Source organism: Plodia interpunctella, chromosome Z (genome assembly GCF_027563975.2).
Source record: "Plodia interpunctella isolate USDA-ARS_2022_Savannah chromosome Z, ilPloInte3.2, whole genome shotgun sequence".
Classification (NCBI taxonomy): domain Eukaryota; kingdom Metazoa; phylum Arthropoda; class Insecta; order Lepidoptera; family Pyralidae; genus Plodia; species Plodia interpunctella.
Window position 1 is genome coordinate 2,936,529 of NC_071324.2, and position 24,206 is coordinate 2,960,734.

General features: G+C 35.8%; 2 protein-coding genes across 5 annotated transcripts in view; both read right to left on the bottom strand.

Moving 5' to 3' along the window:
* Nucleotides 1-4,129, bottom strand: part of LOC128682901 (proton-coupled amino acid transporter-like protein CG1139) — a 34,241-nt gene extending 30,112 nt beyond the window's left edge. For all 3 annotated transcript variants that reach the window (XM_053767903.2, XM_053767902.2, XM_053767901.2), the window contains exon 1: nucleotides 3,660-4,129. The gene's annotated coding sequence lies outside the window, so the exon portion shown is untranslated. The remainder of the gene's footprint in view (nucleotides 1-3,659) is intronic.
* Nucleotides 4,130-5,938: 1,809 nt separating this feature from the next.
* beta'COP (Coat Protein (coatomer) beta') lies at nucleotides 5,939-23,980 on the bottom strand. Of its 2 annotated transcripts, XM_053768148.1 has the most exons (19): nucleotides 23,873-23,980; nucleotides 23,503-23,661; nucleotides 21,254-21,446; nucleotides 20,561-20,709; nucleotides 19,973-20,147; nucleotides 19,194-19,380; nucleotides 18,637-18,770; nucleotides 18,212-18,511; nucleotides 17,605-17,695; nucleotides 14,602-14,767; nucleotides 14,183-14,352; nucleotides 13,686-13,854; nucleotides 12,952-13,071; nucleotides 12,248-12,389; nucleotides 11,452-11,608; nucleotides 10,711-10,840; nucleotides 9,930-10,111; nucleotides 9,158-9,302; nucleotides 5,939-6,784 (listed from the first exon to the last, which is right to left on the bottom strand). In XM_053768148.1, exons 1-19 carry the CDS (start codon nucleotides 23,873-23,875, stop codon nucleotides 6,752-6,754), a joined length of 2,805 nt encoding a protein of 934 aa, XP_053624123.1. In that variant the 5' UTR covers nucleotides 23,876-23,980; the 3' UTR covers nucleotides 5,939-6,751. The 2 variants fall into 2 exon arrangements, with proteins under 2 accessions (XP_053624123.1, XP_053624124.1); XM_053768149.2 differs by lacking the exon at nucleotides 23,873-23,980 and having other exon boundaries at nucleotides 23,503-23,673.
* Between the last annotated feature and the right edge of the window lie 226 nt (nucleotides 23,981-24,206).

Sequence of the window (24,206 nt, forward strand, 5' to 3'; positions counted from 1 at the left end):
GCTGCAGGCATTGTAAATTATAGAAAGATTATTATGGGAGGTCTTTATGGGAATTATTGTCTGTCTGTTTTGATCTCAGCAGTGGTCGTTCCGAAATGCTAGTAGTTTGTAGCTTTGGTAAATATCATTGTGGAGGCCTAATTTCCGAATAAATTATTTCTTCGCGAATCTCGCAAAAAATACTGGACGGATTTGATGAGGTTCGCGGTTGTATGACTGATAGTTTAACTTAAAATTTGGTATAGGTTATATCGCGATACGTTGCTTAGAAAATGAGATATGATAATAATAATAATAATCCGCAATAAAATGTTTAACGCGGGAAAAATACTACTAAATATCTGTAAAGAAATGTATGAAATATCATTTTTCTATTATTTCATAAGAACATATCAGGTTGACTACTTTAGATATTGATGACTGACTATTAAAATGTACTAGGTCTAACTTTACTGGAACAGAAGAAGACTTTTTCAAATTTTCATGTCATAGTTCATATATTATACACCTGTAATAGCACATAATATCATGGAAATCGCTACAAGTAAAATATCGTAATCCTAACTGATATTATAAAAGCGAAAGTAATTGTTTGTTTGTTACTCTTCACGCTCCATCTACTCAATCAATCTTCTTGAAAATTTTCGTACATATATTTTGAAGTACGGAGAAGGACAAAAGGTATCGCTTTAATCCCGGAAAAAAATCAATCCCGTGGGAAACCTTGCGGGCAAAAGCTAGTTCTATTATATTATCAACAGTTAGCTGAATTTGGCGCTTACAACGTACGTTGCTGGTTTTTCCTTATAATAAACTTACAAACAAACAACGCAATGTACATTCATTCGTATCTGTCTGATTTTGGCAATAGTGGAGAGTTGGTATAATATGTACTCGTATTTACATGTGATAATGCCCCGATTCCCCTGATATGTTCTCTCGTTCAATTCCACAACTCGCGCACGTCCCGACCGCGTCGGTACGATTCGCAGTTTCGTTGCTGATACTTGGATTGTCCGTTGCTTGTTTTGCCCACCGTACCATAACGTAGACTTGATGATGCCAAGTCTGATAATCGAAAAATTCTTTCTTTGTATGATGAAAGAGCTTATTATGCTGTTAAGTTCCAAAATCCCAGGAGAGTGAAGCAGTGGTTTAATGCTACTGCAAATAAATACACCGGCTAAACTCAGCTCCTGATTTGTACTTACCTACATTGATTAATACTACAATGGCTTAAGTAAAAAATGTAACCGTTATTTCATTTCATTCAATCGGAAACAAAATTAAATTAATTTTATTGCTTTGTTATGTAATTCTTAAAAAATTACATCAAGTTTTCTTTACTTTCACGGCCAAAAACACGGGTTTTCCGATTTACTAAAAAAAAACAATTGTTTGAATGCCTAGTTAATTTATGTATACATTAATACATATAATAAAAACCTACGATAGTATATTAAGTGATAAATCGAGAGATCTACATTCTACAGACAAGACACGTGCGCGTTCGTTGTTATTCACAATTATGTATGGATAAAATATACTTAGATAATCGGAATTTTGCTTTCACATAGGTAAGGTACGTAATTGCACAACATATATATGTACATTTATATCCGTGTCTATTGATATGTGGCATTCAATATCCCACCGCGGAGCTGATTTTTACAAAGGATGTCGAGTGAAATAAGAATAGTAAAACTACGAGAAGTCATCTTAGTGCGATATTGTTAACATCTCACTATCGAGTCGATACACAGTGAGACGCAGCTAATCAATAACAGCGTTACATTGTGAAGCAAGGACAGCCACATTGCAATGTGATTGGTTCGCTGCGTCTCACTTCGAATCGATTCTATATTATAGAATTATAGATATAGTGACAAGTGAAATGCAAATCCGCACTACGCCCTGTGTCTTTAATGTATGTGTAGTTCATAAGTATACTTACTATGCGCAGGTATACACTTAATTCTTTATAAGTCCTAACAAATAAACAATCTACACAGTACTTATTGTTAAATTTCGTTGAAAATAATTCAAATATTAAGTCAAACCTACACTTATAAAGTAAAACATTTATAAACTACGAAAGCAATTTCCTGACAAGTGTATTTTATAATTTACTAGTTGCGCCTCGGGGCTTCGCTATCGTGGTAATTTCAGAATAAAAAGTAAACTATGTATTATTCTCCGTCCAGTAGATTTCGCGTGAAAGAGCAACAAACACACCTACATACAAACTTTCGCTATTATAATATTAGTAGTATATTGTTGTAGGTTTTATCCCGTAAAGACATGGTCGATTTGTTTACATAACACAATTAACACAATTTTTAAAGCCAAATATTTTTTGCCTCCTTATTAACTTACACACATTATGTGTGTGTTTGTTGCATACACATACAATATGTGTGTATGTACACAAACATTCTCGTATAAAAAACCAGTGCTGGCATTTCTAGTTCTTTTTTATTCCGATTTTTTAAGGAAAAGGTAACATTTAAAATTTAAATTGTTTATTCAAAGATATCACGTTTGGATGCATTTTCCTTATTTTACTGACGAGGTCGGAAATATTTTATATTATGTTATAGTTTTCTTTGTCTGGCTTCTTCTTTAAATAACAATGCAATAATCGGAATAAGATTGGTACAGCACTTAAATGAGTCGAGTTCGATAATAACTTTTAAAATAATTATGCCGTGTGAATTGGAGGATAAAAGTGAGATATATGTAGAACAATTTAGTACTGGCGATTGACTATAGTGGTAAATACTAATATATAGAAATCGCAGTGAAATCCAATAACGAAATCGCAGGGGCCATTAGCAATGAGCACACTTCAAAAAAATTTTTTTTTGATAAACGTTAACTAAGAATATTAAATTAATTCTAAACGCTTCTCGCGGCTGTCATTTCTCTTTATGTTCTACGAAGTAGTTATCTCAAATTTTGATTTTGTGTAGGTACCTAAATATGACTTTGGTAAACTGTACCTATGTATCCATATTTACTTTTAATAAAAACCTTAAAAAATATATTTCACACTAGCTTTTGCCAGCGGCTTCACCCGCGTTAATTTTCCGAGATGAAAGGCACCCTATGTCCTTCTCCATACTTAAAACTATACTGTCTAATGTTCGAAAAATAAATTGCTGATAATGTAACTTATCAGCTTCGTCAATGTACAGCATTGAATACTAATTAAAAATATATGCAGCATTTAAGTGAAGGTAAGGCGTGTCGTGCTGACAACCGGTCCGTAGTTTTTGACTTTTCATGGTCTTTAGTCTTAATGGATTTTAAATAGCTATAGTGTGTTATAAAGAAGAGATATTTACAAATGTAGGCTACTTGACTTGGAATTATCCTTCGGCGTTTAATTTTATATTTACAATAAAAATATTTGTGAAATTTTAATAATGGTAATAAAATAAAAAATTATATCGGTATGAAAAACATAGAAAACTTTTAGACACTTTCAATATATTTCATGCAAAAACAAATGTGAAAAAAACAATCAATATATAATAAAAACTATATAATAAAAATGTCTTTTAAATTGGTATAATGAAAAAGTACTTGGGTCAAATATTTTAAATTCTCGCAAAAAATCGCAGAGCGGATAAAACCATTGGTATTTTTTTACTTACTGATCACTTATTTCGATATTTTCTCGCGTCTCGTTGGAGGGGCGGCGCGTGCGCTGCTCACTCGCGGTATTTAGTTGACTGTCGAGCGTCGGCCGGGCCTTGGTCAACGATGCTGTCACACTATAGTAAATCAGATCGTTCCATTTTCATGGACACCTCGTGTTAAGATGCTGAAGTTTTTAGCGGTGCGGTTGCGTTTAACCAACAAGCGAGATATATTAGTCTCGCGTGGTTGCAAAAAATCCGAAATGGTTTACTGTTAAATAAAATTTTCAAAAATAAATTGACGCTTTTGAAGTGTACCTCATTTTCTGTTTAATTATTACAAAAAAAAATATTGTTACTATAAATATAAATTTTTTTGGAAAGAAAAAATATTTATACTTTTATTTACACAAATTACGAAAATAACGATTAAAATATTCTTATTAAACCAACATCGCGCACTGAGCGTCGAGGACCACAGTCGAGGACTGAACGTTCAAAGAACATGTCAGCCCCTTAACACAATCGTTAGTAGCAACTCGGCTGTTTTTGAGTGGTCCGCAGTGCCGGATACCTAGCCTTGTTGAAGATAAGATTTTTTCTCCTCGAGAACGTAACAGATAACACATATCATATTATCTTAACTGGCCGATTTAAGCTGCAAATAATGTAATAATTAATTGATGTGCATACTTACTACTTGTACTACTTAACTGTCATACTGTATATTATATACTGATATTTACCTTTTAAATCACAAACCTAGGGACGAGACTTGGTGACCTGCCTTTTCTTTTATGCATAAAATAACATAAAATCTCATTAAAAGTAAAATGCTATAGAGCAATGTAACATCGTCTAATCAGCTTATAAGTGGCCAGTAATTTCATTGGTCAAGACTCCACAGTCTTGACCAATGAAATTAAAAATAAAGAGGCGCAAATATTAGAATGCTTATGTACTATTGTTATCCATTTCCTCGTAATCGATGTGTAAATACCTCGACATTTAAACGACATTTCACCCAGTTAGGCGACTAGTCTAGAAATTATTAAGTACTCATAAAAATGCTTGGCGCATTAATCTATTTTACTAGATTTATAAAACGTTCTAATTATGTTTTATGGAAGACGTTGGCTTTGTGTTTTTATTTGGAGTAATAACAATACCAAAACAACAGCGACCCTTGAGCCGAATTTCCTGGTATTAATCCATGCCACCAATACGCCCATACACTTGTCCTTCTAGTTTCGCAACTTACACCATTACTAACTTAACCCATTATGGGGTAGACTAGACAGTGCCAATATCTACCATATAATGGACGAAGACCTTGACACTGTATCTGTTTAAAGTTAAAATTACTTAACAATCTGTTAAGTAAAGAAAATTTTGACGACCTCGGTGGCGCAGTGGCAAAGTGCTTGCCTTTGAACCGGTCGGGTCATGATGAAAAACGATCTTCTTCTGACCTACCTATGTATGTATTTGTTATAAAATATAGTATCGTTGAGTTAGCTAACTTAATATGCATGATTTGTCCTAATATATTTATTTATTTTTGACACCAATACCAAATATAATGGTAGTGATTGGTTAATAATCAACCAGAGTTGCCAGCCAACATGAGATAGCGGCCTCATTTAATTTATTCTCTTTCTTGACAGACTATATAAGGTTTCGTATACCATTGCCCATGAATTAGCAGTTTACCTTTCAATTTTCTATTCTAATACCAGTGTGGGAACGTTGCCTATTATTGCAAGCTTTTATTTAGTTATATCTTCAGCCCGTAGCTCGTCTGTTATCATCTTCCAATTAAAATTTCGCCTACTTTTGCTTGTCTTACAGAGATGATAATTCCCACACGGCATCAGTTGCGTTATTATGATAAGCATGACCTGATGCATCCAGGTCCGGCTCCCAACGAGGGAACACCTCAATGGCTTATTGCGCGGACATGATTTTTATCGCGCATAAAATACATCTGCTTTAAAAACTTGTGTGAAAAAACATCTTTGTTAAAAAAATAGTTAAAATGATAAATTTAGAGCTCATTTATTTGGTTGTGACAGAAATGAAAAAATAAATTACATTGTTTTTTTTTTTTCTAGCAACTTCATCGTTGCTATATATAATAAAAATTGCTGCGGCTAGAGTTTTATAAAGGCTAGTTTCTGCCTCATTTCAGGTAGATGGCGGTAGTGAAGCTAAGGATAAACTTGCAATCTTGGAAATACACTAGCGATCAGAATACACGAAAACAGAGACTGGTCATAACATATACACACAACATTGTCCAATTTCATTTAATTACGAAATAGCTATAATAAGTGGATTCGCAAGGAAGTACCAAAATGTCAATTCTAACCACAGACACACATCTACGATTGTCATTACATTAGTATACTAATTTGTCTTTTCGACAATAACGCTAGATTTATACTTAAATCTATGAATCTAAAGTTTACGCGTAATTAACGCTGATCAAGCTAGATGTCTGCCTGTGGGTCTGACAATTCAATAAAAACTACATCATTATCGGTATATCAAAGTGAAACTTCAACAACGGTTTTGACAATATCCATTACGCAGTCTACAAAGGAACGACCGATTTGCTCACACAAATCAGTTGATATTCTCCAATCTCCCAGTTAAATTTAACTATTAACTATATCAGTAAATTGTCTTGTAATAAAATATTATTAATTAAATGAACATTAGATATATCTTTTTCATGACTTATTTCTACGCGTACATAATAGTTTACACGGGGCGAGGCGATTCGATTTAGTAAAGGCACTGCCGCGTCGAAGCCACTACGCTCCGTGTAAATCGGCCATAATTTCTAGGTACTGCGCTGTCGACCTCTTCAACGAACTCGATTTCTATTTATACATTCGTGAGACTAATTCATAACCAATATTAACATTAAGAATACATTACACTCATGTGTGATTTGTACAGTAATACATATTAAAGGAAACACCGGCGAAGAAATATGTATAATACTTTAATCTTAAACGTATTAGCACTTTAGGAAATACATTTTTCACGATCGTAATGATATAAAATAAAAAATCTAAATACACTATTAGACTTATTCTTTAGTCCATTAAATCAGCTTCATCCGACAAATCCTGAAAAAGAAAATATGTTTTAAAGACAATCAGCTATATAAATATACAAAAGTATTTAAAATAAATAAGAACTTTTTTTATTTTGTTATGTAATTAAAACACATAAATCCACAATAGATCGATAGCAATATCTCATTATATTCAAGCTCGCACGCCCGAATTTGATCAATGCACACCATGTGTTCCATACACTATTTCAGGTTTCATCGTACATGTTCACCAAATTTCACCGAAACCTATTCAGCCACTGTATGGTTATTAAGTAAAATATAAATAAAGATTACTATCATTTATATACCATGCGGCTCGCCCCGGTTTCGTTCGGGTAAAATCATAATAAAAAAGTAACCTATGTTACAACAGAAAGTTTCGTCTATATATGTGCCAAATTTCGTCAAAGCGGCCGAGTAGTTTTAAGTTTATTAATTACAAACAAAAATACAATAGAATATTGGAATAGGATAATAAACTTTTCTAAAGAATAGGTTATTAAATAGATTTATGTAATGAACGGTGCATGACACATGCGAGAAGACGTGCCTGCTACACGTTAACACGAATTTATATGAACACTCCCACAACACTACATGTTTCAATTCACTACATATATAGGATAAGGCCGGGCATTGATCGCTACATTCTACATTGATTCTTTTCGATTAATTTAATATCCTATTAATATTATAATTACGCAAGTTTGTGAGGAGTTACGTTTAATAATCTTTCAAAATCTACGGATCCGATTGTTATGAAATTTGGTACGCGAATAGAATATATAGCCCGGGATATCACATAGGGTACTTTTTATCCGGAAGCTCCGGGGCGAAGCTAGTGTTATATGTATATAAAATTAATAGAAAAGAAACTGTGAAAGAACAATCGTTCTTGGGGTTCCGGATGAGTTTATTTGTTGTCATGTCATTTCACATTCTAAATTTAAACGATGTTTGAGAAGCATGGCCACTGCTCCACAAAAAATATTTAAATAACGCAGAAACGTATCGAATATTTTTTAAGAGCAAATAACAATGTTTAGGAAAAATGTTCTTGCTAACACAATGCCCGGCCTCGAGTCGTACGCAAGCGCCATATACATGAATCAAGAACAGAGAAGGGGATATTACCATTTTTCCGACAAAAGTTGTGTGAGGATACGCGGGGCGGAAGGCAGATGAGTGAGAAACGCGCCAAGCCCGTCCGCTTCCCTATACCTAGTCCGTCGCCCAATGGATGGGCGAAAAATAAAATAAGCCACGCCCCTTTCAGTGGTCATGTGCAAAAAAGATCGTCGTTGCGCAAAACTTGATAAACCGAGTCCTTCTCTATATTTGGTTCATGGCTATACACATCTCTAAAGACGCGGTCTGAGACGTAAAATTCTTATACTCCGTTTGTTTTAGTTGTTTTAGAATAAACGTAGCCAACAAAGTAAGCAACATTTTTTTATATAATTCGAAACCCACAATCGGTCAGCAACTGTCTCAAAACGCGTGTCATCTAGATTGAGCCGTGACAGTTACCTCTTTCATTTTCCTTTGTTTTTGTAAAAAAGAAAACAAAACCAACTGTAATATTCGCATATATACATACATACAGAATGAGAAGGGTACTTGAGCAGGCAGGAACAAAAATGTAAACTTTCAGAATGTGAGACATTTTTTGTCAAATATATTCAACAGCAGCGACGCCCTCGTCTGACCAGATATCCTTGTCATTCTATATAACTGGCATGCGCAAATAATTTATATTATTAAAACTAAACGGCTAGATTTGTCTAACGTAGTTCTAACAATAAATTATTTTTAAAAATGGATGAGTAAATTTTGTAATTATTTATTTCTATTTCATACGATGTTGACATTATTTTCAAGTGATTTAGGTTGTATGCAACATGCGTTCAACGTAGTGTGCTGTGGACTAAAGACCTTTAACGTGCCCTTTTCAGACCCGGATAAGGCACGACGTTACAGTTAAAGCATATGAGTATTCAGGAATTAGGACCTTAGGCAAATTTTTGATGGCACATTGTAATATGAACAGAAACCAAATGTATCCACACCGAGTCAATGAATTCAGCGGCTATACTTGTCTCTTTCTGTCGCAATATACCAGTCTACCATAAAGAGAGAAAAACGTTCGTTAGCTCGGTGTGGTTATAATGTCGGCTACGCACTACCGTTCAAACAGAGGCCGACACGAATTAATGAGTAGTTTGAAAGATTTTATTTACCGTCATAAATAACCGACAATTTATACTGTTTGCCGACGATGTACAGCCGACATAAAACTCGTAAATTAAACATGTGTTCTCACATGTTTAACTGATGAGTTTTACACAATTTAGTCAGCTAAAACGAATCAATGTGCACGTACCACGCTATCGATGGATACTTGCAATTCCATCCCATCGATTTCTCGTTCGATCTCTTCCATTATATCGAGGGAATCTTTACGTTTCAATTTCTGTTCTTGGGGCGGCTGCGGCTGCGTCGCCGTACTGTCTTCTTCTACTGAAGTACTGTCAAAAAATACGCGTTTTCAACATAGCGGTTCCAAATTTAAAGAGGGTGGGGAAATTGTATGGAGAACGATGTGAGCGATTTCAGAAGAAATCACCATTTACTGTTGTTGTATTAGTAGACAAGACACATGTATTAGCAAAGATGTTGCATGATTACAAACTTAAATAATTCTATTATAATGTTATTTTAGTATGAAGGATTTATGTTACGTCACTTTTCGTTAAATGGCGTCAATAAGAGACACCAGCGTGTCACGATTTTCTTATCAATTGTCTAGAAGTACTTGTAGTCTTCAATCTGGTGTTAAACATCTGACCTACTTCTGCTTGTCCTACAAAGTTAATTTCCACGTCGCTTGAGAATAATAAAAGCTTGTAGTAAAAAAATACTGTGAAAAAGGTTTATTTAGCTTTTTTTATTTATACTACTAGCGGCCCGCCCCGGCTTCGCTCGGGTAAAATCAGAATAAAAAAAAATTGCCTGTGTCACTTCTGAAGGATTCTTCTATCCCTGTGTGAAATTTCATCAAAATCGGCCCAGTAGTTTATTCATTACAAACAAAAATACCAATCATTTCTCTTTATAATATTAGTATGGATTTGATATGTTGGCTAATGACAAACCTTGGTCCATTTTCGAGGGTCTTCACTCCCGGTGTGTACAGGCCCTGTTTGATCGCGTCCGCCATCTCCTCTGCGAGGTCCCGCTCGATGTTGCAGGTCTTTGAATTTGTTGGCAGCTTGCTCATCTGCGACATGTGGTCGAAGCCGAATGTGCGCTGAAACCTCTCCAACTCTAGCGATTCCTGCAAGTTGATTGATAGATCATCATAACATATTATAAAACAGAGTCCTCTTAAATATTTACGAAATTCGACATTAAACAATTCAATTAATCAATTTAATTCCACTGCCGCATCTGTCTGTTTGTGGTAAACTCAGAAGCGACGGCACTGATTTTCATTCGGTTTTCACCAAAAGGTAGTGTGATTCCTGAGGTAGATTTAGGTGTATAATTTATTGTTTTTGCACGTACGGAGCCGGGACAGGCCGCTAGTTTGCAAATAATATATACACACTGGTAAAGTCCTTGATTCTTGATGACTGAATCGCCGACTGATTATTTTCTATATTGCAATGTTTTAGTAATGTAACATATATGTATGTAAATGATCAATAAATAAATCATTATTTATTAGATATACCAAGTATCAGGGAGAAGATTATTTATGTAATTCCTGCTTGTATCTTCAGGGACGCCGTGACGAACGTTTTTGGTCGTTAATTTTGTGGCCTTTGTGTTGAATCGGATTAGTATGTGTAAAAGATGCTTTCTTACAATGGCGGCCTTTTAAAAAAGGTGACATATGTCATAGATAAATTATTATTACACATCAATACTGACCGCAAACTCCGGGAACAGATTCTCGTACTGCTGTGGGTCGGCGAGCGCCTGGCCAGATTTGGCGTTGGTGACGCTCACCGACTGCCGCCACAGCTTCACAATGTCGCACATCTTCGAGGGAATGTATGATCTGAAAAGATACAACTTGTATTCTAAAGACAACCTTTCAGAAATATTGCCCGACGTTGATTTAGACTGGTAAAAGTGGAAAGAGACGGAGGAAAGATAAAATAAAATCAAATCAATTTTTTATTAAGATATTAGATTATCTCATGCAAATAATCACGTCGAATTTCGTAATTATTTATGACAATTACCATGCAAAATAGTAATTAACTACTAAAATTATTTCGCAACGACACCTTCTGAAAAGTAAAGTCGAAAGAACTCATAGTCCGTAGCATAGTTCTACCGCGCCGCTCCTGCCCCGCTACATCTAGCGGCTAACATCATCACGTTTATTGAAAAGCGAGCTTTATAACGTCCTCTGTAGACATACTTTACATTGACAACACGTGAACCGACAGCGAGCAATCCAGTAAGGTTGCAACCCGATTACTCCGTCGTCCTCCATTGTTTTGACGTCTGTCGACGGACAACGCAGAATTTGTATGGAAATTCGATGCACGTCAATGTCAAAACCTATGGAAAACAAAGGAGCTGCAAAGTGTTACGTCGACACAATGGAGCCGGGCATTAATTTGCTCCAGTCAGATTCAATTGACTGTGAACGTCTAGTACCTGGCAAAGAAGGCAGCCTCGGGCAGTTTGTCTCTCTTGATCAGCAGCTGCAGACACTGGTCCAGATCGTTGAGGGTGAAGTAAGCCAGGAACGCGATGTTGTCGTCTCCTTGCTCCGCTGACATCCGCGCCACCTCTTGTAACAACGGCTTGTCGCCTAGGAACAATGATAAAAAATAATTTTTGAAATTATCATTTTTAACTATCTTTACACGGATGAAGCCGGACAATCAATAAAGAATGAACATATCCATAAAAATAACAATAAAAATTTGAAATCAAACAAACGAACTCTAGGGAACTAGCGACGTTGACGTTTTAGGGTCATTTTTTTATTTAAATCAATTTTATTTATTCATACTTTATTACTTTATTTGTTAAAGTTAGTTTTAATTGCAAGTAAGTTTAATTTAGTTTTTATTTTAATTAATCATCTTGTTGTGAATATACTTTGAAATAAAAAAACTTAGATACATTAAAAGCTATTACAAACAAACATATACTCCCATTCGAACCATTCGAAAAGAGCTTAGATTCCCTAAAAGTTGGAAACGATGGTAGCTCATCATCATCTATACTATGATTATAAAGAGTTTGTAAGTTTGTATGTTTGAGGCGGGTAATCTCCGAAACTACCGAACCGATTTCAAAAATTCTTTTACCATTAGAAAGGTGCATTATTCAAAATTGCTATAGACTATATTTTATCTCAAAATTCTCACAGCAGCGAAGCCCCGGGCAAAATATAGTCATCAATAAATTTAAGAACGAGGTTCTTGTCGATTAATAATCATACCGGTGCTTGCCGCGAAGAGCAACAGAGCGCTGTAATCCTGCGCACTCTGGTAGCAGATCTTCGTAAGTTCGGTGTCCGCTGCCGCCGCCGCCGCCGCTCCTAGCCTGGACCACCGCGCGGCTGACGATCGCGAGGGAACTCCCTACAATCACACCAATTTTGAAAGTCTAAATCTTATCGAGTGTTTTATTAAGCACCCGTATAAAGAGTCATTTGATTTGTTTTATAACTATAATAATGGGGTAGATGAAAAGGTCAGCAAATTGTAAAAAAATATGAATACTCTAGATGAAATTGATATATTTTAGATCATTGTGATGATTTATAGACTGTAACAGTGCAGCTGGATCATTATATGAAAACCTAAATTTACTCGGAAAGTCGATTTTAAAAAAACAATAAAATTTTAAAATACACTCAACCATCGCAAACTCTTAAAAAAAACTTTTATTATGAATTCTTCACCATAAAAGCAATATTTAAGATTGCTGTCAACAAGCATATCTTTGCGAAAATATTACTCAATCGTGACTTCCAGTGAATCGTGAAGTCGTATTAGTGTGATTTAGTATGGAGCATTTGGACAAATCAAAAAATGTGGGATTTAATTTTTGTCATATAGCATTCAGTATAATGTTATATGACAAAAATAAAATTACACATTTTAAGTACGTACATGTAATACTATATAGCGACAGACATACCTCGGCTGCGGTTGCTTCCTCGGCTAGTTGCTTTGCGCGCCGCAGCTCTCCTAGAGACAGCGCCAGCTCGAACTGGTGTTCGGGCTCCGTGGACACTGCTAACGCTTGTTGTTTGAATCCCTGGGAACAAGACACCACTTTGAATATCATCATGTTCACCTGCCATTTAAACGTCCCAACTGCTGGGGCATTCGTCTTTATTGTAGTTGGATAATAAAGTATGCCACCACTATGAAACTACCACCTATATACTAGACCACTATGAAAACTTTTTTTTTTAAATATTACGTCAAATCACATAGATTGAAGAAGCCCCAAAGTAAGTTCGAGACTTGTGTTATGGGATGCTAACTCAACGATACTATATTTTATAACAAATACATATGGAGATAAAAACATCCAAGACCGGGACCAATCAGAAAAAGATCATTTTCCATCATGACCCGACCGGGGATCGAACCCGGGATCTCCAGAGGCAAGCACTTTACCACTGCGCCACCGAGGTCGTCAAAAGTCGAGTTATAGAGAGAAATAGACGTGGTGGTGTTTAAAATTCGTTGATGTTTCAATTTACACGTATTTTGCAAATAGATTAACTTTTGTCAGATTTGCATACAAAGTTATGTAGCAGTAAGAGCATTCGAATCTGGGACTTCTCGATCATACGTGCACGGTCTTTACCACTTGAACACTACCACTTCATCATGTTAACCGGTAAAACGACGTCACAGTACCTGTTTCTCTAAGAAGTGCGCAACTCTAGTGCGGTGGTCGTGCGGTATGGTCGGCAGCACTCGGTCCGCGGTCTCGAAGTCCCCTCGCATCACCGCCGTCTGGTATTCCAGTACCGACAGCAGAAGAGAATACGATACGATGTTCAGCTCCTTGTCGTTCAGGTACAGTCTGCGAGAAAAAACCTTTTATTGTATTATCAATATTGAATACAATATTTACAAAGAATACATGTATTAAAGTAAAAAGTTAATAATCCACTAATAATAACATTAGCGGATTATTGCCATAAGGCAAAGTGAGTGAGTTTTGTTACCTCTTCTCCCTTTACTTCTTCAGTCCCTTTTATTCCTTGAATTTCGTTTAGAATCTCGTTATCAAAGCGTTGCACGTCGCAACGCAGCAACGTCTTATGTGCATTTCTCATGAACGAGTACGAGCGAAGAGAAAGAATGACAAAGTCTATACTATAACCGCTGTTTACACAATCTGCGCTCACCTATTCTCCTTCGCGACGTAGCCCAAAATGTACATGTTGTGATCCAAGTGCGATATCGTTACGATCTCGCCGCCGACGTAATAGTTTATCCTGTTCAGAGAGTTCGTGTAGATGAAGCAGTCGCCCACCCAGATGCCAGTCTTCACCGTTTCATTTACCTCTCCAACCACCTGTTTGGACATTATATTTTTTTAAAAACACATACAAACTGTGTCAACATTTTCAGAGCTTTTGGGGGCTACACAGCCGAGAGTGGAACCGATAACATGGCCATAAGAATTGACTTTAGTGCTAACTAAACATAAACAAAAGTTATAATTAGTTTTTGATAAAAATGTCATTGAATCTTTTATTTTCCGTAAACCGTTGAGGAGTATCCTCGTCGGGAGTAGATCTTGGGTGCGTATATGGAAATCAACCTCAAAAGCATCTTCGATTCCGTCCTCTGTGATGTTGGTGTTGGTCTCCCTGGCCCTGGTGACCACCGCAGCGTTGTACTTCAGCACGAAGTAGGCGTCGTCTGTTGCGAGGCACACGAGGTTGCCACTCTCTGACCAGTACACGTGGCGTGGCTGAATCTCGATTCTGAAAACAAGCGACCGGTTGATACAAATAGAGTAGTTGCCTTCAAGTCAAATCAGATTACTTTTCCATGTGTCAAAAACAAAAAAATATAAAAAATATATATGTGCTTATATGGCAATGGGCACAAGTGACGTCACAAATGTTGGGGTCAAAAAGTGTTTTATTATACTTAAACAAAAAAAATATGTTACTATAAATAAAATGTATCGATTTAAGTGACATTCGATTATCGTGTTTCATTATATGAATGCATTTATACGTTTTATTTTATGCACAGCGTCAACTACCATATTGAGTTACATCAAAAACTGTAGTGACGTTCATCCTCTTTTTTTTGTCTACACGAACTTTTTGCGAAACATACTGACAACGACAGACAAAGCCTCACAAAGACAAAGTGCTTCACGGCTTCTGGGCCATCGGAAACATGCGGAGACGAATGAGATAAATATATAGATTATAAGATATAGAGTAAGATTTCCTTCGGCGTGTCGCGTAATAAAAAACATCGCTCCTGTATATTTACTTCCAGATTCACATAACATACGGCTCATTTGATATTTCAAAAAGATTCCCATCTCATTCACGAAGAAATATGTCGAATGCGACGACAGTATCCAAATCATTTATTATGCCGGCAATACATTAAACATTATCGTGAAACAGTTCGCTGAAGTAAACAGTTTCGGTATACATTGCAAATTTTTCATTTCGGTAAATAAGAGTGCTCAAACTACGCAGTACTCGTGCATTCGCGCCGGCATCTGTCAGAGTTCGGCGATAGCGTGTAGCCACCATTAAATGCGGTTGGAATCACTAAAAAGTATACATAAACTCTCTGGCTCTGTCACTTCCAATCTATCAAAATTTTCACAGATGGATTGGAAATTTCTTCTATAACGTATGTTTATACATTTTCTTTCGGCCGCGCAAAGTTGATTCCGCAATAGTGACACTTGGGCCGCCAAGTGTCACTATTGCGGAATTAAATTATATTATATTTATTTAAATGTATATATTAACCAACTTATTAAAGTAGCATCAAAAACATAAGTATTATTTTTACATAAACTTCCTAGCCTACATATATATGCCCTGGGAAATGTGGTATTGAGGTGCTAAGATTCCCGAAAATCCTTCGGGAACGGAAATTTTTATAAAACGGCGCATAAGAAGTCGCGAGCAAGAGCAAATTATATACTTGAGCTGAATGAGGATGAAATTGAAAACATTAACAATATATAAGAAACCCAAAAATATAACTGCAATCGATAATCCATTATTTAAAATTGCTATGAAAAAAGGTTAAATATTTGAACACGCTGGCAGGGCCGCAATATGGCAGTTGACATATTTTTAAGGTAAAGGACAGCAAACGAGCGAGCGGGTCACCTGATGGTAAGTGATCACCGCTGCCAGGAACAACTGCAATACTAGGAGCATCACAGGATGTTTGCCAGCCTTTCAAGAAGTTTTATACTTGCTTCTTGTCACATTATTACGACTTTTGTGAAATCTCTCTCTCTCTCTTTCTCATCTGAGCGTGATGTTGCATTCACGGCTGTGACGCTAGCGAACACGGAATCCGCTTAGAAATATTCGTTAATTTTGAAGTGCTCTTGGACTATGCCTTTGCCACTCAGCAGTTATGGATTTTTATCCCTTAATCTCCTACGATATCCACAGTGGTCACGCCACCTTTTCGGTTAAAAACACATATACGAATACATAATACAAAAAGTAGTCGCAAGCAGGAAATAAAGACAAAACATTGCAAATTTTAACAAATGTCTAACCAACCTTATTATACATTATTTATGATAGATAGACACAAGAAATAAGGGACCATAAAAAAATTGTATTTCGCAGAAAGATCCCAGGTTCAAACCCTCACTCGTGCCTCATAAAAATTTTAATATGTCCGCAATCAAGTGTGATTGCGGTGAAAGAAAATATCGTGAAGAAACCTGAGCTCTGAATTTACAATTGTGTTTCTATTGAAATAAATAGCTGAAAAACATTACTAATTAATAATGTAATTTTACGTCTGTGAAACAGGACCCATCTTGACGTTATTAACCGATACGTTTACCGTGATACGTTTCTCTTAAGCATTAGCATAATACAAAAGTAATCGCATGAAGAAATAACATTAACAGCATATTAATAATCAACAATCGCTTCAAGCAAAAATATATTATACACGCATCACTGACTTACTAGAAACAAAATCGGTTTCTCTTTGATTTCTAGTCTTTGGTTTCAGTTTACATGGAAATAACACATCGTTAACTATCGCTCAGCTTGGATATCGAAAACAGGCAGTGAAGAAAATATAGTAAAACGAACCCTGGGTTTCCTGGGCTTGGACAACAAATAGATAAGAAAGAAATAAAGCAGATCTATATAAATTCCAACCACTTGTTCCATACGTTTGTACCATATATAATATTATTTTAACATATTTCTTAGACATATTATATTTTTATTATTTTGGTTTGTACGTATTTATATATTTATATATATATGTAGTCTTATGTGTATGCTTTGCTATTTATATTTTATATATGTAGTTATTATTGTATTTCAGTATGTGGTAGTATTTGTATTTAAGTTACTTTTTTGCGCCGCACAAGTTTTCTCTGTTTCTCCTAATGGTTAGTCGGGAGAGAATGCTTATAGCATTAAGTTCGCCATTTGTTTATAAGTATATATTTACTTGGAATAATAGTTTTATAAATAAATAAATAATATTGTTGCATAATATGTAACATAAAATAAATAAACAAACAGTAGTAATGAAATTACAAAATATATTGATAAAGTTGAACAATTACCGTCTGATTAGCTCTAAATGCTCCCAGTCGTAGAAGGAGAATGCTACACCACTGATTGATTTCACGCCCAACATGAAGCCGCCGAAAATACCTGTCGAATAAAATGAAAATAAATTTGAAAAAACACATTCAGTTTTTCTATTATTTTTCACATGTAGCCGTGCTGAATGAAACCGAGAACACACTGGCCTAAGTTTAATATGTCGCGCCAAAGTTAATCTCCGGCGCGTACATACATGAAAACTATACTGAGGCCTGTTGCAAATAATCCTTAAACTGTACCTCGCGCGATAATTAAATTGAGTAGTATTCGAGATTTCGGTTATCAATTTTATCCATCCCTTTCGATAATGCTACCTTTTTAACACGAAATTAAGTACTCATTTATACGTATAATTGGAGTTGCATAAGTTACATTTTATTTGCGTTAACCCTGGGTGGTGTCGGTGGGTTACCGAATATAGGTATGCAAATATAAATAAATAAAGAGGAGCATGCTATCCACTATAAATCCAAAACAAAAAAAAGAAATATAATGTATACTAGCCCTAAGTTCTATCCGAGTCTATCATTATATAGCTACACGAACAGAGAAAAATTAACATACCTTCAGCACCATACTCCGGCTTGAAACTCTTTCTCTCCTTGAAGTTTTTGAATACTTTGACAGTACTGGAATTCTCCAAGGTGGCGTATTCGGAACTGTCAAAGGCCCAGACGAACTCTTGCGCAGTGCCGAAAGCCTTGTTCCTTAGCGCCATAGCGGTGTATATTATGAACTCCCCATCGCCACAAACCACCACGAACCTGCCGTTGGGATTGTGTGCGATCGTCTGTGGGTATATCTCGCAGGAACCCATGTCTTTTGCCATTACTGGCACTCGCTCTCCGTCTTTTATCTCTGTACCTGTTGGAAAGAGATAAAGTTCCTAATTGTCGTTGTGGATACAAGAATGGATGGATATTAATCTGTTTCGATGAAATTGGGTTGCTTGTGTAACGAACAATGAACGTAATTACAATACTACTTACCTTCTGGTAAAGCCTTCAAGTTGACTTGTTGCATCTCGGAATGTTTAGCCCAAATAATTTTGCCTCCGTTGACGTCCATTGATATCGCAGGCTCCTCTCTGCCCATCTTTATCATTATGGTCCCCTCATCATAGCTGTTGAATTATATTACATTGTTTTATTTTTATGCAATATCAAATTTAATTTTTTTTTATGCAAAATAAATTGAATTTATTTTGATGCAACATCAAATTGAATCCAATCTGGTATGTGGTGCCGTCTTAGAATAGAACCTCTGAGGATGTCGCACGAGGCGACTATGGGATACATAGCTATGCTAATATAAAGGCACAGCTTAATAGCAACACCATTTTAGTAGTTTAGAGTACGTACGATAACCATGGGAGAGCGTGTAGTGGTCCTATTCTAGGATTGGAGGCTCATTGTATACCACTTACCTTCTCTCTCTCTCTCATCTCCGCATGATCCCAGCCGCGTCGGAGGCTGTGACGTCGCGTAGCCCGGGTTTAGCGTAAAAAATAACCTTAAAATGTTGCTGTAAAGTGTATATTACTTACCCTATAGCCACATTATTGGAGCCGTGCATAGAAGAAATAGTCCAGACTCTTTCGAAGCCGTAGTTTAATGATGACTCGAGTCTGTAAGTGCCAGCGTGCCATATCCTGACGGTGCCGTCCTCTGAACCGGTCAGCAGGATCGGCAGCTCCGGGTGGAATGAAACAGCTGACACGTTTTGCGTGTGACCTGAATGGAACATTTTTACAACGAGCTGATTTACACTGCCACGTAAGTACATTGATAAGTATATGAAAAAAATACGATAAGCTATGGTAAGTTTACAAAGAATGTTTAAATTAGTACTTTTATCTATATTGGAAGAAATTAATGGATTTAAAGCTTTTACTAGCTGCTCCACAAAAACTATACTATATATTTACCCAACCTATATCTTATGTCAATCTATTTATTTTATTTATTTATTTATGTACACAACATAACAGTGTAAATACAAATAGGAAACTAAGTACTTCTTATTTCAATAGAAATTTCTTCCAGTAGACCCACGAAAGAAGAATGGGAAAAAAAAGAGGCATTGGCGTGTACAATCTAGTTCATATACAATCTATATATGTATAAAACGTAAAAAACGGATATTTTAAAACTACATTTTTTTGCCATTGCAATACCAATGGTTAATTACTACCACCATTACCACCACAGTGTTGCCAGTCAAACAAAACAGCACCTTCAATTACTTTCTACTCTTTTCTAAGACTGTCTCTGGTTCAGTTTTCTACTATTTACAGATTGTATCTGGTACAGATAACTAGCTTACCTTCCAAGGTCTGTACGCAGGTCTTGTTCTGATAATCCCATATTTTCACCAGTCTGTCGTCGGCGCCACTTATAAGGTAAGGCTTGTCACCACCGTGGTAATAGTCCACACAGTTGACGCCCTTCTCGTGGCCTTCCAGCGTGAAGTTTGAAATGGAGGAGCCCAGTTGCCACACCTGAAGTTATTTTTTTTTATACTACCAAACAGACAAACAGGATTTCGGCCCACTTGATGTGAAGTGGTCACCACAGCATATGGACGCCTGCAAGAATGCCAATTACGCAGTATCCCTTCAACCGGAACACAACAAAGCAAGCACTGCTGTTTAAGAGCAGAAATGAAGAGAAGAGAACCCGTGCAGACATTTGTCCAGCCAGTACCTAGACCGACACTGCTCAATGTTCCACACTTATTTCAAAATGAAATAGTTTTATAGCACCCTTTAGCAGGTTTTAAAATTCACTTTTGAATGAACGTCATTTTGCCGAGTGGAAGTGATACCTTAAGAGTGAACTAGAAAAAAACTCAATAAACAGAAAACTGCAGAAAAACTTACTGCAGTTTTCTGTTTATTCACCGTTAACTGACCTTGACAGTGGTATCCAGGCTGGCACTAGCGAAGGTGTTGTTGTCTTTAGGGTTGATGACGATCTGCATCACGAAGTGTGTGTGCCCCTCAAACACCTGCTGGCAGGCCCAGCTGCGGTCCCAGTTCCACAGCTTTATCAGAAGATCATCTGCACAATTGTTTATAATTTAGTAGTTAGATATGGCGTGCGGTCCCACTCCATATCTTCATGTGGATGGAGGTTAACGTCATCCATGGGGCCGCTTGTACAATTACATTCAAATCTTAAAAACGTAACTGTTAAATTGGTTGAATAATGGCTATTATTATTAGATTAGATTGAAGAATAGCAAATGCCGAAGACCATGCAAGTAGAGAAGTAAGAGAAGAAGTACAGTAGTTTGTGGTTTGTAGCTTTTTAAGAAATTGCTGTAATATAAAACTTGAAGTGAAAAAGTACCTATGAAGCTGAATTTGAAAAAATATTGGACAGACCCGTTGCTTTTAAGGAGTCTATTTCTGTGCAGTAAAGCGGTATCTGAACAGAGCCTCACTAATTCTGCCTAACTTTAATTGGTCAAAGTTGGTGATCCACTATTGTGTCAAGGTGTTTGCTCTTAGCAGATCAAGCTGTCTTTAAAGGAGTAAAGGAATAGCTATATGAGAGTTACTAAGAATGTACTCATATGAGAGAGAAAGAGAGGGAGTCATACCACTGCTAGTAAGAATATAGGGTTGTGTTGGGTGCACGGCGATGCTGCGCACGTAGTCAGAGTGCGCCTCGAACGCGTGTACCCTCTCCAGCGTGTTATAGTTGAACACGCGGATCTGCATGTCATCTGAGCCCGTGATCACCCAGTTCTTCCTCGGGACGAACTTGGCTGCCCTCACCGGTAAGTTGCATACCTGCACAAATTTATTAGTTTCATGTCTTTCCTTTGGCTAAAAATGGCCGTCGAGTTTCACTCTCGGCTCTGTCTATGCTATATTAGATAAATACGTGATATTGTATCTGTATCCATTTATTTCTCTTAAAATAAATTAATAGAATAGAATCAATGAATGGCAGTAATCATAATGGTAATCATTTAAATACCACTTAGTGCTTATAACTCATTTACTAAATTTAACACCTTTATGCATAACTTAAATGCTTTATTCAAAGAGGAAAAAATAAGGAAGAGAGTGATATAATGTCGCATGCCGATAGTGTTAGTTGGCAAGTGTTTAAAATTTCCCAAGAATGGCATATTCACATATTATTCCTGAATGTTCATTTGGCTGGAAGAATTCCCTTTCTGGGATAAGTCTCCCTTTGTATGTCTCTCTTTTTTACTGCTTTCTTTGTATGTGTTTTCTTTGTGCAATAAAGTGTTTACAATCAAACAAGCATTGTCCCCAGAGATAGCTTTATACCCAATATATTGCTTAATTTATACCAGGAATAAATTAGGAATATTATCTATATTATATTTTTTGCCATAAACCTGTTTCACCTCATTATAGCCTCATTATGGCCTTACTACTTACAAAAACAATGCAGCTGCTACCATTATTTGAAGCCATGAATAATTATTTAGGTAGTGGAGTTGCTACAATTAAAATATATTATCAAAAGTAAAATAGTTAAATGTTTGAAGCCATGAATAATTATTAAGGTAGTGGAGTTGCCACAATTAAAATATATTATCAAAAGTAAAAAAGTTAAATGTGCATTAACATTTTAAAACTGGTGTTGCAATTATAAAAATGGACTGTGATTTTAAATCATCAGTGGAAGTAAAATATTATAGAACAGTTTTTAACTCAGTAAGATAACATTATGGTTATCAGGCTTGTTCTGTGCAATGCACATTTATTTATTTTTCTAGTTCAAAAGAAAATATTAAGATAACATTACATTGAGTTGGTGCAAGATAATTGACAAAAAATTATAATCTCCTAAATAAATATTTTGGACCTTGAACAGGTAAAATTTGACTATAGTAAAATAGAGAAAAGAAATTTGGGAGATAAATATTTATATTTAGTTAAGTTACTGTTAAGTGGTATTACAATATCATTATGTTAAAGCCTGAGCATCTATTAACAATACTCAGGCTCAGTATAGGGGTCAAAAACACCCATGTCCTATTATAGATTATATTATACTGATGTACCAAAATCTTGGTTTACCCTAGAGACCTTTAAAAAAAGCTTGATAATATTTATTCACAGCCAAAAATGCACTTGTCACACCATGGTGTTGCAGACCACAGTCCACTTCCAATCAGCTGGGCTTTATGCCTGTTGTCTACTTGGTAGTATTAGAAAAATCTATCTAAAGATTTTGTATGAAATGTTATGCATAAATCTATTCATATATCTCCAAAAATGTTCACATTAAATTAGTAATGAAGGATTGTAAATGTTTTTAGACATTCCAATCAAAGATAACAAGCTAACAATGGGCTGCTTACCTGATAAACAATAACATGCATGTCACAGTGTGGACAAACTTTTGGCTTTGGTTTGGCTTTAATTATATAAGTAGTAGAAACAAACTACTCATATGTACACTGTGACATTTACTCAAATTATTATAAACTACTCATACTATCCTACACATAGCTCCATAAATTGGTCTATATTAGTTGATGTACCTACTCAATAATAGAACTTAATATGAAAATAAGAAAGGGAAGATAAGAAGAAATTAAACATTATCTTCTCAATAAAATCTGGTCTGATGGTTTCTTGCATAAGATTAAAATTAATTCCACATAAAGATTCCATACTTTGGAGTACAACAGTTAAATACTTGCAACAATTTAAATCAATGTGCAATCATAGGTTACACCACATACAGAGCATATACATTTTGACAGATGATGAAAGTCAATTGTTATCATAATGTGTAGGTTCCAAGTGGTACAAGTATAAAATTAAATGTAGGTCATTCTTATAGGAAATATAGACTTACTTCGAATCTTTTGATCTGTGTGTGAGTCTCGTAGTTCCATATGTTCACATCTCCATTGTACAGCGAGCAGAGAACCCATGTTTCGGTTGGATGCTGATCCACGCACTTGACTCGGTCAGACCTCGCGGTCAACTTCCTCTTGGTATCCAATCTCAACGGCTTCGGAAACATAATAACACGACACGTTAGAAACACTAAACAACTCACAAATATTGTGAGACGTGTAGAAATTACATGGACAGAACGCCGACATGAATGATGACACACTACTGCCAAACAATCTACTACGTGGCCAGGACTTTACTATTACTTCAGGACGCCTAAATTCACTTTATCAATAATATTTATGAAGAATTTCAATGATTCTTACCATTTTTAAATGTTAAAACATGAAAAATTGTCATGCAGAAACAGTAGAACCGTGGATGTTTGACAGGGTGGGTGGACGTGTCACTGTATTTTTTTCAACCACTGTTGCGTTTGGATACATCATGTAAAAATAGTTTTTTCGGGAAAAAAATCGGTCTTCAATGTTACAAATATTTATTTTTGAGCTATAAATCATAGTTTTATTAAAAATCTTGTAAATTATGAAATTAATTAATATATAATTACTAATAACTATATGAAAATGACTTTATATACCTTAAAATAAATCCAAAACGGCAATACACTTTCATTTTAATCAGCATTTACCGGAAGTG

Bases quoted from the DNA above. Each gene is read 5' to 3' on its own strand.
- beta'COP (XM_053768149.2), bottom strand. From the start codon at position 23,673: ATGTTTCCGAAGCCGTTGAGATTGGATACCAAGAGGAAGTTGACCGCG. The intron at 13,072-13,685 runs GTACTGTGACGT...TCTTGTTCCCAG, and splicing joins CGCACTTCTTAGAGAAACAG to GGATTCAAACAACAAGCGTT. The intron at 10,841-11,451 runs GTACTAGACGTT...GTATCTTTTCAG, and splicing joins GAGGCTGCCTTCTTTGCCAG to ATCATACATTCCCTCGAAGA.